Source organism: Bombus affinis, chromosome 5 (genome assembly GCF_024516045.1).
Source record: "Bombus affinis isolate iyBomAffi1 chromosome 5, iyBomAffi1.2, whole genome shotgun sequence".
Lineage (NCBI taxonomy): Eukaryota > Metazoa > Arthropoda > Insecta > Hymenoptera > Apidae > Bombus > Bombus affinis.
In genome coordinates this window covers 6,585,147-6,603,682 of record NC_066348.1, presented here as the reverse complement: position 1 = coordinate 6,603,682, position 18,536 = coordinate 6,585,147, and the positions used below count along the sequence as shown (strand labels likewise).

The 18,536-nt window shown below is 34.3% G+C and overlaps 1 protein-coding gene and 1 long non-coding RNA gene across 3 annotated transcripts in view; one reads left to right on the top strand and one right to left on the bottom strand.

The window, feature by feature from the left end:
• The window catches only part of LOC126916660 (ras-related protein Rab-37-like), a 172,181-nt gene that overhangs the window by 69,366 nt on the left and 84,279 nt on the right, over positions 1 to 18,536 (top strand). For both annotated transcript variants that reach the window (XM_050722688.1, XM_050722687.1), the window contains one exon: positions 2,922 to 3,032. In XM_050722688.1, the coding sequence (XP_050578645.1) occupies positions 2,922 to 3,032 (111 nt within the window). The remainder of the gene's footprint in view (positions 1 to 2,921; positions 3,033 to 18,536) is intronic.
• Positions 9,335 to 10,270, bottom strand: LOC126916674 (uncharacterized). The gene is made up of 3 exons (XR_007710700.1): positions 10,182 to 10,270; positions 9,789 to 10,081; positions 9,335 to 9,693 (listed from the first exon to the last, which is right to left on the bottom strand). It is a non-coding gene; the product is annotated as an uncharacterized LOC126916674 (long non-coding RNA).

Below are 18,536 nucleotides of genomic sequence, written 5' to 3'. Positions count from 1 at the left end.
CGTCACCGAGGTTGTATCACATTTTATTATTACATGTATGGAAAATTATACACTATAAGATATTTATTTATTTTCATAGCAATACGTATATTGTTCGAACGTATATTTAATAATCATGTTTGTGTGTAACTGCTCGTCTATTTAAATGTTTCTCCAAAATGATTACCTTCGTATCGCAGCAAATCGTGCAATCTTTTATCGATCACCTGTTTACGAGTTCGGGATGTTCAGAAGCGACGAGTTTGTCAGCTGCTACGTGAGGATATCTGATATCGTTTAGAATCAGCAGAGTGATCAAAATAACCAATTCTCTGAAAATGAGCAAATAGATCAATTGTTCAAAAATTCATAAAATATATGTGTGGGTAATTATCTTTCTGCTGTTAGGTATTTTTCCATACAACTTGCGTTTCGATTTTTCGAATACAGATTATTTATTAACGTACATTAATTAATCAGAAATGTTCTATCTGGCAACTATTATAGAAGCATTTTATGTTTATCAGGAAATTCCTCTCGGGCAGAGAGAAATGGGATATTTATTATCAAGAAAGTCGTAAGGAATGTAAAGCCGTAATAACGAAATTAATCGTAGAAACAAATTAGCCATTAACATCTAATTTACAATATTTTACCACATTCTTCGTTTGTCAGTATGTTCAAACAACGAATACACCCGACTACAGCCCGCGCAACTGTTACAAAAATTAGAAACGACTCGTTTTAACATCCACATCGAACATCAACATCGCCTGAAACATTCCACTTGAACATTCCTACGGTATTCCGTAAGAAAAATTCATCGTAGCGTCGTTGTAATTCATCTCCCTTAACCAACCGATAATGGCACCCGTGCCTTTCGCACTGTGGTGCCTACGACTGCATAAACCAACATTTACGCAGTGTGCTTTCGTGAGTATGTGTTTGAATACACGTTTACGGAAACGCGAATATATTTCTATAGGCGATGGTATTAGTGGCGTGTGTAATTTTTTGTGCAATAATAAGAAAATATTTTATAGCGATATTTTAGGCTTCAATGTGATAACCATTTCTTGAAATAATAAATACTTGAATAAATATTATTATAATCATATATAATAATAATAATTAGTATCATTAGAAGTAAATAATTATTAGCTAATATTACTAATATTATTGCTATCATTATTATATAAGCATGTATTAATATTTATTTATGTATTTATTATTTTATGAAATAATTACTATATTGAATATTATTAGTATTCTATGATTAGTGTTATTAGAAGCAAATAGTTATTTGCTAGTATCATTAATATCAATGATATTATTGTTATTAATATTAATAATATCATTTGGTTACAATTAATTAATTAATAATCTTTTATTCTGTAATACTTTTACTGTTTTCAGACAAGTAAAACAAAAAGAGATATTTCATGACCTGATGTAGCAAATATTTTCTAAGATAATAAATAACTAAAGCAATTAATAATAAGCATATACACTAGTAATAATACTAATATGTAGTACAGTAATATTAATAACAATAATACTAATAATATCAGAATATTGGCAATAATTAGTCAATAAAAAATTGCATAATTTATGGTATTTTTATAGTTTTTTGGCACTATATGTCATAGTATTTTGAAGTACTGTCAGAATATAAAATGGTACCTATCTGTTCCATTAAATGTTCCATAAAAAATACGAATGCCCATAGTAAAGGATCAGAAAACAAAAATAGGCGGATGTAGTTTGAGTTCTACTTTTCTTCTATAAAATTATACGCATGGCCGAACTTGTACCCATGGCGAAGCAGGTGCCATCCTGGCTCGTAATGTAATAATCCAGCAGGTCAAACGGCTATTGTCGGCTACAGGTGTTGCTATCGAGGAACGGCCACAGTCAAAGTGCAACAAAGTTGACTGCCGACCGCAGCCTTTATGGGACCACACAGCGCGCCACGGTTCATGGGAGAGAAATCGAACCATGCGTTACGCGTAATTTGAGAAGCTACCACCGGGCCAAGAAAAATCGTAAAGGATGCTCCTGCTCGCTTGTAATTACAGGGTTGCCTCTAATTGAAGCGGTATTGGCCGAGGGGAACTAGGATTTCGACAGGAAGTTCGAAGGTTATAGGTTCGTTTTGAAAATGATTGGAAATTGATTGGTGACTGATTGGACGATTTCAGGATATTTGGAAAAAATTGTTCGTCTATATATAATCTACATACCTACTTGAAATCACTTGCGCTCTTTAATCTATTTTTCAGGACAATTATTGTAATTCGAAGATTTAGGTCAGTTGTTATAATTTTTTCCAACTTGCAAAAGTTACGGATAAATTACGTTCTAACAATACATCCAACTTTGTGCAATAAAGAAGATGGAAATTAAAAAAGAATTACTATCGATTGGGGAACTGACAATCGTAGTAGCATAAGTCAAGATTTTCACAATTTAATCGCAAATCGTAACTTTCATCACGCACCAGATTCCAAGTAGCATCCATTTAATTTTGTAATTAAATAAATTTATTCTATGCTACGGTATAGCTTCTTTTATAATTTGAGGAAATATAATGAGTTGTTTAGAACAATAAACGTAAAATGTAACGCAAGAATGACAATGGACTTATAACACTATGATTCTTAATCCTCCAATTAGTAATATAAATCTATATTCTCGTCGATCGTCAATTTAAATCCTACTTTGTTGCAAATAAATCTTCGATTAAGATAAAAGTGGCCACTTTAAAATTGATCCCGGAAGCTGTCAATGTTCTGCACGGGATATTCATTCGAAGAACGATATCGTAAAGTCCACATAAACGGTGTTCAATAAAGAGATACTTTGGTTTGATTGACGTGCGCTTGATAAGAAAACGATAGTGATCGAGGACTTACGACTTCTCTTTCTTTTTTTGATCGCAGACAATCCTCCTGGGCGACAGCGGTGTCGGTAAGACATCTCTGCTGGTCCAGTTCGATACCGGAAGATTTCAACCAGGAAACTTCGCAGCAACTGTTGGCATCGGCTTCACGGTACGTGCCACATCAATATTCAATATTTATTTGTTTGTTTAGACGAAAGCCAGTGGAAGCATTTGACTTGCAATCTGAATGCATATTTTGTGCAAAGAGCACGATTCGATGAATATAACAAGAAATCAGGTTGGAATTTTGTAAAATATTTATTTAATTTTTTTACTCTTTGAATATCATCCTGTGAGAAGATTAGAAGTTTGTGTTTGGAAAAGAGCTTTGATATTGTACGTTAATATGGATCGGATTAATGAGAAGAATTGAAAGTATTTAGAACAGGATCGATGAGCAAAATTGAGATTTGAAATTTTGCGTTTGGAATAGGATTATCGATACAAATTTTACAAGTCAGTTGTCCGCATCATTGGCTTTCGTTCTTTCAACCCCTTGAGAGATCGCTAAATATTAAGAAAATAGTATCAATAAAACACATGTCTTCAGTTGCATTGCTTTATTAAATAAATGTCCTCAAAATGATATCAAAAATAATTTCCCAGCTAAGTCTTGTAATTATTATTACAAAATTGTCTACCTTTCGCGATACATATGGCAAAAATGTATCTTAAGGGGTTAATCTAATAAAATGATCATGAAGTATCTATCATGAGCAGATACGATTCAGCGTAAGTATTGATTTATTGATTTTCATGAGAATAACAGTGACTTGGTTTTTGAATTTTTCATCGCACAAAAAGATAACATCGATTAGTCTTTATTTCCACGTTTCCTTAAGATGTACTCCGTTAAGTGAATAAAAAGAAGTTGATTCTCGAATAACGTTGAAGCTTTGTTGAGAGCGTTTTATGGATATTATTCTTAATTGCAACGAAGAAATACTCGATCGTTGGCTGAAATAAAATTCTCCTTCTAGAGTTCGCTTCGCCAATTAATTTTATTCCGTACTCGATTTTCTTCTACTTTCTTTACTTTACTTACCTGCTTTCATTATACCTACCATTCTTAATTTTCCCCAATTATTTGGTTTCATTTATTTTTTAACTTGAACTTGCTTTCTATTTCCATCAGCTGCCTGACAGTCTTCCAATTAATTCGTTTATTCTGTTGAAACAATCGCATAACGTATTATCCGACGAATAATACTTTTTAAAAAGTAGCTATCACGGTAAACGGAACATCTACCAACAATATTTGAGTTCGTTCCATTGGAAGTCGCGTCGTAAGAATACTTTTCGTACGAAACCTATACTTGGACATACCTCAAAATAACTGAATTATGTCAAATTTTCAGAACTCAGAACATTCGCATTTAAATCGAAGATCAACAATTAATATTATCATTATACATCTGTGTTATGGAGTATCTATCTCGCATTAGTTTTATTAAAAATAAAAGAGAAGAAAGAAATTTTTAATTCCAATGCGTTGGCTACTGATATAATATATTCGACAAAATCTTAGAATTCCTGTCATATATGTTCATCGTACAATAATTTTCCTACAAAGTTTCAGAATACTAATCACACAACCGAGAAGTTCATATATAATGGAAAAGTTCAGAATATTCATATAACATGCGTTTACTGTAAATTACGTTTTTCAGCAAAACCTCAGAATACGTGTATCCATGAAAATATACTTTCATCTTGCTATAACTTTCCTACAAGATTGCAGAATATTATATATTTATATATAATCATACGGAGTAATATAATAATACAGTACATTATTCATATATTTTACGCTATAATCCCTTTTTTAATGGTGTACGCGATAAATGTATTTTTAAATCAATAGAATCGCAAATTACGGTTTCTACGGTGAAATATCCTCTTCTGACGCGAATCTTAAATGAATTATAAAGTGTCATTTCCCTTTGTTAACGGGATTGCAAACGAACGAAATTTGATGCAGAGAAACATTAAGAAAACGTCGCGCGTTTTACAGGCGCAATTTCTTGCGTTTACAGGCGTCGCGGTGACAGCCCATTGCGACGCAGGGTCGCGCGTCACATTTGCGTGTATCAGCGTCTACCAATGCGAACGATGCATTTATGCATGAGGCTGAAAGGCGCGCGCGACGCTTTTACGCGCTGCCTCGCGGACGTTTACTTGCACGCGCGCGCCCACCAAATTTACGATCATTCCTCGGCTATGTATTTGTCATTCTTACGTCTTGAATCCTCCAAGTATTTCCATCTTTTTGTACGCTTCATATTTCAAAAAGAGAAGGAGAGAATATTTTTTTTAACCCTTTTAACCCTTCAATTTCTACAAGTAATTCAGATTACGATGTGACGTACGTGTGAGCTCTGTCAGTTTCTAAAGTTTTATCATCGATACAATAGAACGTATCAATGCATTAATTTGTTGATAATAGAGAAATTAATTATTTGACAATAGAATATGTCGATGACTAAAGTTTCGCGATGTTTTATCACCGATACAATAGAACGTATTAATGAATGAATTTGTTGATAATAGAGAGATTAATTATTTGATAATAGAATATGTCGGTGACTAAAGTTTCGCGATGTTTTACCACCGATACAATAGAACGTATTAATGCATTAATTTGTTGATAATAGAGAAATTAATTATTTGACAATAGAATATGTCGATGACTTGTTACAAGTACTGCAGAAATATCCATTTGTAGCGCTTTTGGAGAAAAATAGTTTCAGAATTCAATGTCAGTTTATCATTAAATTGATATCTAATCTTTGCATTGTATTCATCTTTATCAATGATATTGTTCATTTGCTTGGAAATTGTACGTTGATCCTTTTTAGGAGGATAAAATGATGTAAGAAGGAGTAAGAAAGTGGATCGTGGTTCTTAAAAATATGTACATCAAATACAATAAACAAAAATATTATTTTTGATAAATTTATGAAGCACATGTAAATGTAGTTTTTATACAGCAGAAGGAAACGGTCGAGAACTATTTGTTGCATATAAAGATTCAAATTTCAAAGTACAGGTACAATACATGTACAGTGAGCCATCTATGTCAATTCTTATAATTCCTATTGTAGTAAATTGTAATAAAGCGAACGAGGAATGTAAAATTGCGAGTAATGCGAGAAAGCAACTTCATAAAACAACAATATAAAAGCAATTACAAAAACATCAGCTCGTCAGATAGGCTGACTTGCAATTTTATCACAATTTTTAATACTTTCTACTAATACAGTTCGATTCGTAAGAAAAATGTCTCACATCGATTAAAGAATTGAACGAGCTTCTGAATATATCAACTCGATGCTAATAAAAATACATTTACATTAATATTGTATAATATTAAAATAATGCAAAATATTCTAAATAATTTTAATAAATATTCTAACATAATACTTTCAAATGTAAAATTCTACAGTTTCAAACTCTGCACGAATTCTCATTCTGCACTGCATTCACGAACGTGAAATTTTCACACAGAATTAACAACATTAATCAGGAACAATTGCCTAAGGTAAAACACGATTTTACCAATACAGAATTTATAACCTTTTACATTAAACAATATCGCATGATTATATGATATGTGCGATATACGCGGAAAAGTTTATTTTACTTTGGTCCATCATCCATCGCTATAATTAACGTATCGAATCGCAACAGGGAATAGCAGTCGTTTATTCGTGATACATGAAGTAATATTCAATATCGTCTAGTTAATGAACACGTGAGTCGACATAAATTACAATCGCGATAAACACACTGCTGATGGCTTTTGTTGTATCGTGTACAATGTGCATACAATAATCGAATAAACAAGCATCGCCGGCCAGATGAAATTCAGTCATCGATTATTTTTAATCACGAATAGTATCCTTTGAAAATTTTAAATTTTCCCGTGATCATATTATTTGGAAGCTTGGTTTTAAAAGAGCGTGGTAATTCTCAATCTTAATTTCGTAAAAATCTCATCGATCTGTTCGATGTTTTAACGATCAAAATTTATGAATTATCTAAGCTAGCAACTTGTGCGTAAATGATATACAATATAATGATAAATGATATTTATGCGCGAAGAAAGCTTATGGTCTACTTTCATTAGTTCGTACTTCTTGAACAATGAAATAAAATTGGCCAATTAAAACTTTTTCATTAACTACGTGTAAAGGTAATTACGTAACAAATATAGCGTTCCTTTTCTATGTTTTTTATTGTAAAAAATGCGACGAAACGTTTTTGGTTACTTGACTATTTTAGGATAATTAAGTATACATACCATATTATCTTTCGAGATTTTAAATTTCAAGATTAAATTTCAGGATTAATCGTGATCGATATATGTTCTTTCTTTTAAATTTATCACTTGGAAGCAGTTAACTGGCTTCTTTGATATCGAAAGCTTTAGGTTGAAGTTATTAGTGGAGAATTGAATTTCTTGCGAATGAAAACTACCCAGGGATGTCATAAATATTCATTGAGCGAGAAGGGCACAGAGATTGATCGAGGGAATTTTCTCTAATTATCATCGTCCAGACGCTTTTCACTTGTCTCGTTTCGTGGGACGAGCTGACGTGGTACGAACCGTTAATGGTTTTCCCATTTGTATTTCTGCTTCGCCTAACTATGATTAAGGAGAAACGAAGGATTTCATCGAGTCACGTCTGTGAATAAAATAAGTAAGTACCTAACGTAATATAGAATTAGGATTATTGAAACTTTGACTCTATCAATTTTCTATTCGTTCTGTCAAATTCTGTATTCTTCAACTATTAAACAGATTTTTCAAAAATCTACGAACTGGATTAAAAAAAAAAAAAAAAACGTCAACCTTTGCAAATTGACCAAACTTCTACTTTAAGAAATGGATACTTCATTTCCTCGCACAAAAGACCTGAAATTCGAATTCTGATTCGGACGTCTCGGTTGCACGTATCGAAATTTAATAGAAACCGAGAGAACTTCCAGATGGAAATCGGTATTCCTCTGGTTTATACGTACACTTTCAAGTCGTGGCGGACGGACAGCTATCCAGGCAGCGGTGCACCGTATCGTCGAGAAAGTTGAAATTGCTCTATCAAACAGCCGTTCCACTCGCAGATTTCTCTCGTAACACGTGTCTATCTCGTGATGGCCGTGTTTCGTCTCACGGCTTTCCCGCGAAACTTTCGTCTCGTTACGAGTATCTCGCGTCCATACAGGATCTCGATCGAGCCCGATTCTTCCATTATACGAAATATTAATTATACTATATATAAACTTATCGTTTGTTAATTATTTCACAAAGTTATTTCTAGATAGTTTGTATTCTAACGTTTCAGCGTTTATGTCGTATCTGTTAGTTTCAATGTTTGCAAATTACAGCTCCAATTGAATCGTGAATCGGAAAGCAAAGAAAAGCAACGATATTAGAAATATCGTGTTTTAAAATGTACGTTGAAACGTATGATCGTTCGTGCTATCTTCTTACGAACGATATATTTATTGAAACAGGCGATTCGTTTTTTGAGAAATTCAGTGTAAACGAAATTGTGAAACTTACACAACGCGGAGCTAATTTTAGTTTCGCTTTACACAAGTTCAATTTCCACCTGGACGTTAACGTTTTCAATTAAAACGGCTACAAACTTTCAATCGCGATTAACTGAACGCTAACAAGAAGTTCGTGGAAAAGTATGAAAATGCAAAATTGTAGGAAGAAAGAAGAAAGATTATATAACATTTGTGTGGGCTATATTTAAATTATTACAAGAATCTAATATAAATCCATTATGCGCTGCATTATTATACTTCTCACCATCTGAGAACTTTCTAACGTTATTATTTTCAATTAAAACGGTCACAAGTTAACGATCACCATTAACCCGCCTTTAACAAGAAGTGCGTGCAAGATGTACGAAAATGATAAAATGATAAAGAAGGCTAAGAAAGGTCTCTACATAGTATTTCCACGTTATACTTAAAGCACGATGGCCTGTTGTCACGAACGAGGCCGAAACAAGCCTCGTGTTTTCCTGTAATCGCCGGTTGTAGTTTTACGCGTACGCGGAACGAGGCGGCGCACCGGCGGGCAAACGTCGGTAAAAGCTAATTAATTAGCATGAACTTACAGTTCAAATCCGTTACAGTTAATCACCGTGCACTGGATCGAACAGTACGAGTTTAGCCCTAATTAAAACCTTACGCAGATTTCACGTTGGCCGGAGTTAATTAATTTAACTTGGGTCCAACGACAACGTCGCGTTGCTGTTTGTAGCTGCATAATTAGAGGAAGAAAAGACGTAGGCTGATGAGCGTGTTGCCATCTATAGCTCTAACTATTAATCTTGTACCGGTCGATTGATCGAGATAAAGATATTTGTAAAATGCAGATTATAGTTTCTTTCTTTTTTTATTTTTATATCGTCGACAGAAATAACGTATCCAGTAATTATTAATTAGTTAATTTATTGTTAATTCCATTTTTTAGGGCAAAGGTGTGGATTATGTTAAATCTTATCTTTCACTCGTCCTTCCACTCCCACCACAAATGCTTTCTTACGTGTATTGCATTTAAATCACTTTATCCCATTTACACCTTCTCTAGATACTCTTGCTTCTCCTTTTATTTTTTATTTTTTTTTTTTTTTAGTAATTATTATTAAATCATCATGTACGTATTTCATTGTTATTTGATTTCTTGGAAATGAACTAATGAAGTTATGCAGAAGAGTTTACAAAACAGAAGAAAGTAAAATTTCTTTTACCTACAAGATATTAAAATTCAGATGTTAGAATTATCCTCTTATGTAAATGATCGTCTATATTTTTTGACCTATATCAATATTATTAATTTTGTTACCTCTGTTGTGATTCTTCGTCACATGTTCAACATTAACTATATTTCATGTTCTTTTTTGTACAGCCGAAATAATGGATTAATCTTGAACAATAATGAAAAAATGTCATCGAAACATTCCGCTTGTTCAGAATGGAAAACAAACAACATTACATATGTAGGAAAAGCATGGTAAAAAAGAAATCGATGCATATCTGGGTTAATTAACTTTTCGTAGAATTTCTCATGTATTTTATGAAAAATTATTTCATTCCATTATTGATTTAATTAGCTCGGTAGTAGGTTGAAGATGAAAACTGGACAAATTAGAAGAGAAAGGAAAAATGAAAAGAATCCTATGTGCTTTATCTTCTGTAATTAAAAAAAAAAAATTAAGAAAAAAAGGAATAAACTTACGAAACTTTCTTAAGGCTTATGACAAAACGACAACGACAGTTTGAGAACAGGGTCGAAGGCAAGTTTGCGATTCACGAAGCTTTCGCTTCTTCGACGCAATTCCCAGTCAGCAGGACGTGACGTTCTAACGAATTACATAATTATCGAGTCAATGAGATTCAGATCAAGCGAGGCAAACAGATAAGCACCGCACAAGCAATTGCGTAATGGTGTACCCTCACTTCCGCTCCGTACGTGCAGCACGTCGAATATTTACGTCAGAACTCGATTCTGAGATCGTGAAAGTGGAGAAAGAAAGCTCGTAGAAGAGCGTTAAATACAGTTAAGTCAAACCGATAATTCGTAGTGCACATTTTTTTTTTTAGTTTGCGAGAAAAATTATTTTTTATTAAACTGAAGGTTTTATTGGGAAAAAAGACTCTGTACATTTATTTTCTATTGAATTTTTATTTACTTCCTAAATATGAAAAGAACAAAGTTTTTTTTTAAGCTACTATAATTATCAATTGAAAATTAGCTAATATCACAAAACCAAGACGAAAATTCTTAATGCGATTTATCCAATTCACCGTTTTATCTCGTGCAACCTTTTCTTAGAAAAGGTTTCAAGGATTTGGAAAAAACGAATTCCTCTACTTTTATATGATTTATAATGATTTATGATGATTTATGATTTATCGAAATAAATTAACGCTATAAAATTACAGGTAAAAGGAATGTGGCTTGGTCCACGACAATTTTCCTCTCGTCGCCATAATTGTCTAACAATTTATCGAATACGCAATACGATAAAATAGCAAGTTTTTCTTTTTTGAATAACGATGATTAATCTTTCTTATTGAACTTGATGGTCGATTTTTGACGCGATACTTGGTCGCCCAGTGGAGCACGATGCTCTTACACTTGATCGACCTCTGCTCTATTTTAAAGTATCGCATTTACACTCGGATACTCTTGGCTGGCCGTTGAATCGGTAACAGTAATACACGTTAATAACTGTTCGATTATTTTTATTCCTGGTGCGATCGGCCAAACGTTAATGCGACTATACGCTCGAACGGTTGGATTGTTCGTTTCCGTTTCTCTTCCGGGTATTATTAGACGTGCATATGGTAGGATGAAAGCTTCGGTATATCGTATAAATATATAATAAAACACAGACGTGGCCAAAGAATATTTTGTTTATTCAATTAAATATACCACTTATAAGCTATTAGAATTTTCAGAGGTAGAAATCGAAAAGAAAGGAATGTTGAGAAGATGGATGGAATTGGAGAGAAAAAAAGATGAACGAAGTGTCGAAGGAAAAAGTCGAGTGACGAAACTTTTAATCTGAGAAAATTGGGGATGAAAGCAACGAAACTGTAATAGAAAAATTTGCATGTATTACTGCCAGATGTATTATACTGCTTTCAGCGCGTGGAGATTTATAAGGAGATCCTTTAAATAAATACGAATACCATTGTTTTGTGTATTTGTCGTGATTGCTGAAAGTTTTCAGTAATCTGAATTCCTATTTCGGTTTAAATTATGTACGAGTATAATCCTTCCTCTGGAAACTTTAATAACATCATGTTTTATAAATTAATGGATATAGATCTGTGTATCTGCGGAATAACCCTTAGTGAAATACGAATGAAAAGAATGCATTTCTACCTTGATACTTCTCTAATTCAACATCAAAACGAAGAAAATAAATAATCGATAAAATTTAGAAATTTATACAAATCCAACAAGTTTGTGTCGATTTTGACGAGGCAATGATCAACCGAGCTTTGATACTATTAATTTGTCCTATTAATTTTATAACAAAAGACACTTAAAAATCGTGAAATTGTAAAGGAAAATATAAAACACTAAAAAAAAAGATCCACTAGCAGATACGTGAAATAAATTTAACGAAAACCACGGCAAACTAACACGTCGTTGCGGGCGAGAAGCGTGAATTGTTGTTTGCCATTTTATTCGAATCGATACATAAAAAGCGTGTGTACGTAAAATTGATCTTCACGGTATATCGTTAACAGTATGTTAAAATAATTTCATCTATTCTCTATCGTTGTAATATTTCTATGAAATTGAAATTCGCCAAATTTTCCTGCATTAAGAACATCTTCCAAATATAGATACAAGAAAGCGTCTCAGTTACTGCTGTTACTGTTGCTCTCAAGTCACTGATCCAGGCTGAATTAAACGGATCAGGGTTAATAAGACTCGCTTATTTAACCAGTTCACAGACGGTCCGGCTGGTTTCGTGTCGAGCTGCCATAGTTCCGCGTTTCAGAAGCGGTGGCACGAGCGGCCCGCAAATTACAAACTTGCAAAACTTGATTGGCAGACCGGCCATTATTAGGTAATTCCAGGTAGCACCTGTGCCGGGCTATTAACCAAGCTCTCGATCAATCGTCTCGATGGCATACGGGACGAAGTGAATTTCGTGGAGGAACGGCCATAATCAGGGAACACGGGCAAGCGAAAAAAAGGTAAAGGGGGAAGAGAGCAAGAAGCGAAGACGAGGAAGAATTTCAAACGGGAAGGAGACAGGCCATTAATCGATCGGACGATGAGGGTTCCGGGAAGACTATTCTGCGATTAATTAACACTTTCTCAGCTTGAACAAGTTAATGGAATGATTGTGAAGCCAGCGAACGAAATGTTCCATCGATTAATAGAAATTGATGTGGGGATCATTGGGAATTGTTAGGTGTGGGAAATTGAGATACGGAGGTGTATGGTTGCGGTTAAATGGAAAGAAACTGTATAATGGTGTGATTATGGGTATAGGATTGTATGGGTGAGACGAGTTGTATTGATTGTATGGTAGATTGAAGCTTCTGTTTCTAAATTTCTGTAGTTACGCGTTTGTGCGTTGAAAGTATCATTGTGTGATATTTTAAGATACTTTTAGATAGTTTAGATATTTTAGCAGATATCATAACTGTTATAAGAGGAATTTTAAAGGTGCTGGTATAAATGTTAACATCTTTAATTAATAAATTTTTGTTACGAATAACTGTTATAAATGGTAAACATTTCTTTTATTATTGGTAATTATTATCAATGATAGTAATGATCGCCAATCATTATCAATCATTATTAATTTCGTTTTGGTCGTGAATAACCATTATCGACGACGGAAACGTAATTTCGACTACGAGTAATCGATATAAATGACCGGAATTCTTTTTTGATTACCAGTGATCATTATCGACGACAGACATTTCCTCTGACCACATTCGGCTTATTCGCAATCGGAATAGTTAAAAATATCTTTAATCGTGTCATGTTCTGAGAAACTTTCTTGAGACTTGTTGATAACTGGCTTCCACTTGAACGAAAGTTAATTTTTACTCACCAACATTTTTCTAAGAAATGCTTAGAGTAACTTCTCACTTGGATCTCAGTATCTTAGATACTTTAAATATTAATTTCGAATTTTACAAATATTTAAGATTCAGAAAATGAATGTACACATTTTTCGATTCGCTTGTAAGAGAAGATTCATATTAAACATTTAGAAAGCTAATATCAATTTCATATAACAAAATTATACGAAAAGATACGAAGTATCCAGAGCAAAGCACTGGTTAGAATTTTTCAAGGGTGAAACAGATTCCTTTGTGTGTATCCATGGGATTGTATTGTAGTAAATTTACCTAAGCGTTCACAACTTATGGATATGTTACGTTAACATTCAAAATAAAGTAATAGTCACGGATGATAATTTCACAAGGAACAAGAACACTTCTACAGCTTATGCACATCGTCTAAAACGACCTAAACGATGTTTTGAATAAAACATAACTGTTATCATTGTACGTACTAATACGTACGCAAGTAGAAACACGGTTCGCCTTGTTGGCTGAAACGAACCGCGTGTTTCTTTGGATGCAAACACGTTGAAGAGTATTTCAGACACGGTTTGAACACGGTCTCGGTTTGTAGAGATGGTACACGAGAGTCGCTGATCTGATTCACCCTTTGTGCATTTTCTACAGGGTAAATATTTGCCGAGGGACACGCGAGTGCTGTATCCCTTGTTGCAGCGAGGCTGCGAGAATCGATGCGGACTTTATTACTATATATATGGCAAGGAATCCTCTTTAACCATATTAATTTCGTAATAGAATATTCCTGTATAATAATAGATCGATTATTATCAGTTTTGTTATAGTTATTTATTTCCAGAAGAATTTCAAGTTGAAGATCTTTACATAGTTCCTTTTCCATTCTGCGTGTTCATTATATTCTCGGAATTTATTTTATAAAATTACACGTATTTTACATTTACATTTTACAATTTTGCAATTACATTTACATTTAATTTTTACAAATACATTTTACAATTACATTATTTTACATTTTAGTTAGCGTTTTAACAAACAACGTTCAGTTTATTTTTCTTTTAGATTAATTAGCTCGATTACGAAATTTGGAAATTTTTCACATTTTACTATTGATAATATAATGATATAGTTGTCAGATTATTTTATCAAAACCATTTCATTTTAACTGTATTATATGTATGCTATTGGATTATGTAAAATTTATTCTTCAGCACACGCACAAAAAGCTTAAATGTTTTTCTAAAAATGGTCCAATAGAATAAAACGGTGTATGATCGGATATAGTCGAACTGTCTCCGCCGAAATGGAATTGTCGAACCAGATTGTACACCTGTTTATCCTTCTTATCATCCGCTTCTGTTTCACTAGTTGACTATCGTAGCGGAAATATCGACCTGCAATCCTTGCTGAATTTAGAATACTGGAGGAAAACTGTCATGACCCACTTTTCGATCGTACGAGTTTCTTCTTTCATGTTTGTGGTTTATGGATAAAATTTGATTCGATTGCAGAGTCGATGGAGAAGTTTGAAATTCTTAGTCAAGGAATGATTAAAAATCTTAGTCCAGAAGTGACTTTATAATTCTACATGATTTTGTCGTTAGGAGAAGTTTTAACCGATCATTGTTTCTTGGCAAATGATAAATTTTTTTAAGAAAATCAACTGGGCTTTAATATGCATAATAAAATGTGTTCTGCAGTTAACACAGTATATTTTCAATTATTACCAAAGTATGTTATACTATCACGTGCTAACACTATGAGATTAAATGTGAGAATTTTGTAATTATCGGCACATGGATGGGAAAAAAGGATGCGTCCGGGATCGAAATAAAAAAAGGATAAGGGAAGAAGAAAAGTCGCAAGCGCCTCGTCATGCGGTTCAACCCCACTTGGCGCTGTCAATTTGGCTGATTTATTGCTCTCTGCCCCTTTCGTCGTCAACCCTCGATAGGCTGGTTACATCGCATTAGAGCATCCTGTTCTCCGTCCCTTTTTGTTAAAGAAAAAATCCGTTTTACTTTATATCGATCGTCGAACCACTGACAGTGCGGTTAAAATTACATCAGGGAACAATTTTTTGTATTTTATCAATATCAATTTTCTGTGGTTTTATTTTACGAAAAGGTATTTTATTCTTCATATTCGTAGTTCTTCTCTAAAGTTTTTCAATACCGATGGAAACAATAATTGTAGCTACGTTTGTCCTACACTTATATACTTTATCATTTTATATTTGTGCTTTTATCTCAAGAGTTGTAAGTTTAGTACAAGGTCGACTCGGAACTACGCTTGGAAACTTTTCAATTTTCCTATTAGGAAAATAAAAATGAAGAAGTTGCGCGATTAAACTCCATAGTACAGTTACAAAACCGCTGTGTATGTTTGAATCCGTAAGTTTAAAAATCGTAAATTTCGATGTATGAAAATAAAATTGAATTCTATATAAACGTTATAAATCCTAGCGCAAATAAAATTGATAGATCGAGGAACATTTTACCGTTCAATTTGACGATTGAAATGCAGAATTCTCTCTGAAAATTCACAACTCTTTCGAAAGAGTTGGAGAAATTCTCGAAACAGCACATAAACAGCGATAAAGTTTCGATGTTTATCGCTTCTTCGACGACGAAAAGCTTGATTTATTCGTCGAAGTATAAAGCTTGCAACGAGCTTTCTAACACGATACACTAGGAAGGATCGAATAAGCTGAGAAAATTGAAATCTATCGAGATGCAAAAATAGAGAACAATAAGAGAAGAGCATGAAACGAATCGTTTCGAGCGATGGTAGACGCTAACGAGCTGGAGCAGAAGGCCCGTTCTGAATTTCTCGAGTACCGAGAGCGAATGCCTTCTTGGTCGATGCGAGCTTAAACTCGTTATCGTCTGTCTCATATCGGATCTCCCTTTCTTGGATTGCCGACTCTGTCTCCTTTCTCTGACGATGTCTCAAAGGACCGAGGGAATAATCGACCGGCAATTTTGCCCCTCTGCTAACCTCTGGGCCGTGTTCGATCGTTATCACGGAAAAATCTGATACCAGATTCCGCGAAGAATAACGATCGACTCGGTGGCCAGTTTTTACTTCGTTCTTTCCAATCGTTGAATCACGATGCGTCGATGTAGCGTAGTACTTGTAAAAGATCGCGATCAATCGAATTTTTAACTTCATGGCGGATCGTTTAGCTTCTTCGTTTTAGTGTCTTTTATCCCGTTTGATTGTTTATGCTTTGTGATTTTTGGTTTCGAGTGTTTGTTAAAGGATAAAGGGGGGGGGGAATAAAATTAGGAAAATTAGTCGAATTTTGAATTTTTCACACACTTTTGTACACATACAAGTCCATTTTGTCAACATTTCAACTCGAAGGAAATAAATTCGCGCAATAAGTTCGCACATTGGTGAACAAGGGAGGTTGACGAGGGGATGGCAATCTTTTTTGCGATTGTTCCACGGGACGGTGCCCCGACGAAAGCAAATCGACATAAATATTGATAACCGGACGGGTTGGAACGAAGAAACAGGACAGAAGAAAAGAGGAACGAAGAAGAAAGAGAAAAGGAGTCCGAGTTCGTGACCAGAATAACGACCGGGCCTCGTGCTGCGGTGCATGCACGAGCAAAAAGGCCCGAAAGAGATTCAAGCAACACTCTGGGGCCGTCTCGAATCGGCCGCAGAAACCGCAACCTCGACCACAATTCTCAAACGTCGCCTGGTGAACCGTCGGTAGTAGCTGCGACTCGAGGAACCGCTTTGTATTGTGGGAAATTCGAGGATGTGGATTTGCTGGAATTCGACCAACTGTATTGTATCACAGACAATTCGAGAACGTAATTCAGTGGAATTGATCTAAATGAGAAACACCAGTTGGACGGTTCAACAATTGTCTATTAGTTACAGCTTCGGCTAATAGGTTTGGTGACAAATGGAATTGGCAAGAATTTACCCAATTAGAAATTAGTTTCCAGTTAATTAGAAGTTGCTTAGTAGTTCAAGACGAAGAATTTTCTTATTAATTTGAAGATATTAAAGAACTATGAGAAAATTCAATTATCCAAGCTATTTAAAAAATTATAATTGGGGCGAATAGAAATACGAAACTCTCACAATAGTCTTTTTTAGAATCACAATTATCCAATTGTTCGATTTATATACTGTTTACTCGAACTAAGGACTTTCATGCAAATTCATACTTTCATGGACACAATAAAAAGACTTACGTGAAGATTTCTACTTATCAAAAATTATAACCGATACCTTACTTTGCGTATTTTATATATCTTTGTATATACAAAGATTATGCGCATTTTGTAATATCTTGGTATCTTTAAATTTCGCGTAAATGTATAAAAATTTGCGATATACTCCTAACAAGTGTTCAAATTCTAAAGGACAATTGAAATATTGATTAAGATCGACGAAAAACAAAGAGAAAAAGACTACGATTAGTTCAGTGGAAAAAGGTAAAGCGGTAAGATAAAGGTAAAATTGGAAAGCGTCAAAGCAGAACGTCCGTAAGAACAAACATCTCGTTATCAGAAACAGGCCGTTTCCGGTTCGCGGATTGCTCCTAATTGCCTGTAACGCGCGTAGCATTACGCGTTATAAAAAGTTCCATGAATATTTCATCGGGGAGACGCAACAACGTCGGTCTCGCGTGTTCGTCGCGTTCGCCACTCGATATCGTCGCACTGATTTACGTAACGAGTCTCCTGATGATCTCGGCGACGCGTCGCGGTGGACGGAACGCTCGTTACATTCGGCCTCGATAAATTCGAATTACGTTTATACGCGAAGTGGCTCTTTCTACGCTGCGCGAATTAAACGGCACCGAACGAACGAACGAAATCGCGTCGATTTTACAATGAACGAGAGCGCTTGACGATATTGTTACAAAATATTTTTTATAAATAAACTAGCGGATTTTCATGCGAGCTCGTATTTTGGGGAATATAGTTAAAAAAAGTGGAATCGCGGTAGAAAATTTTCTCGCTTACAAAATATAGAA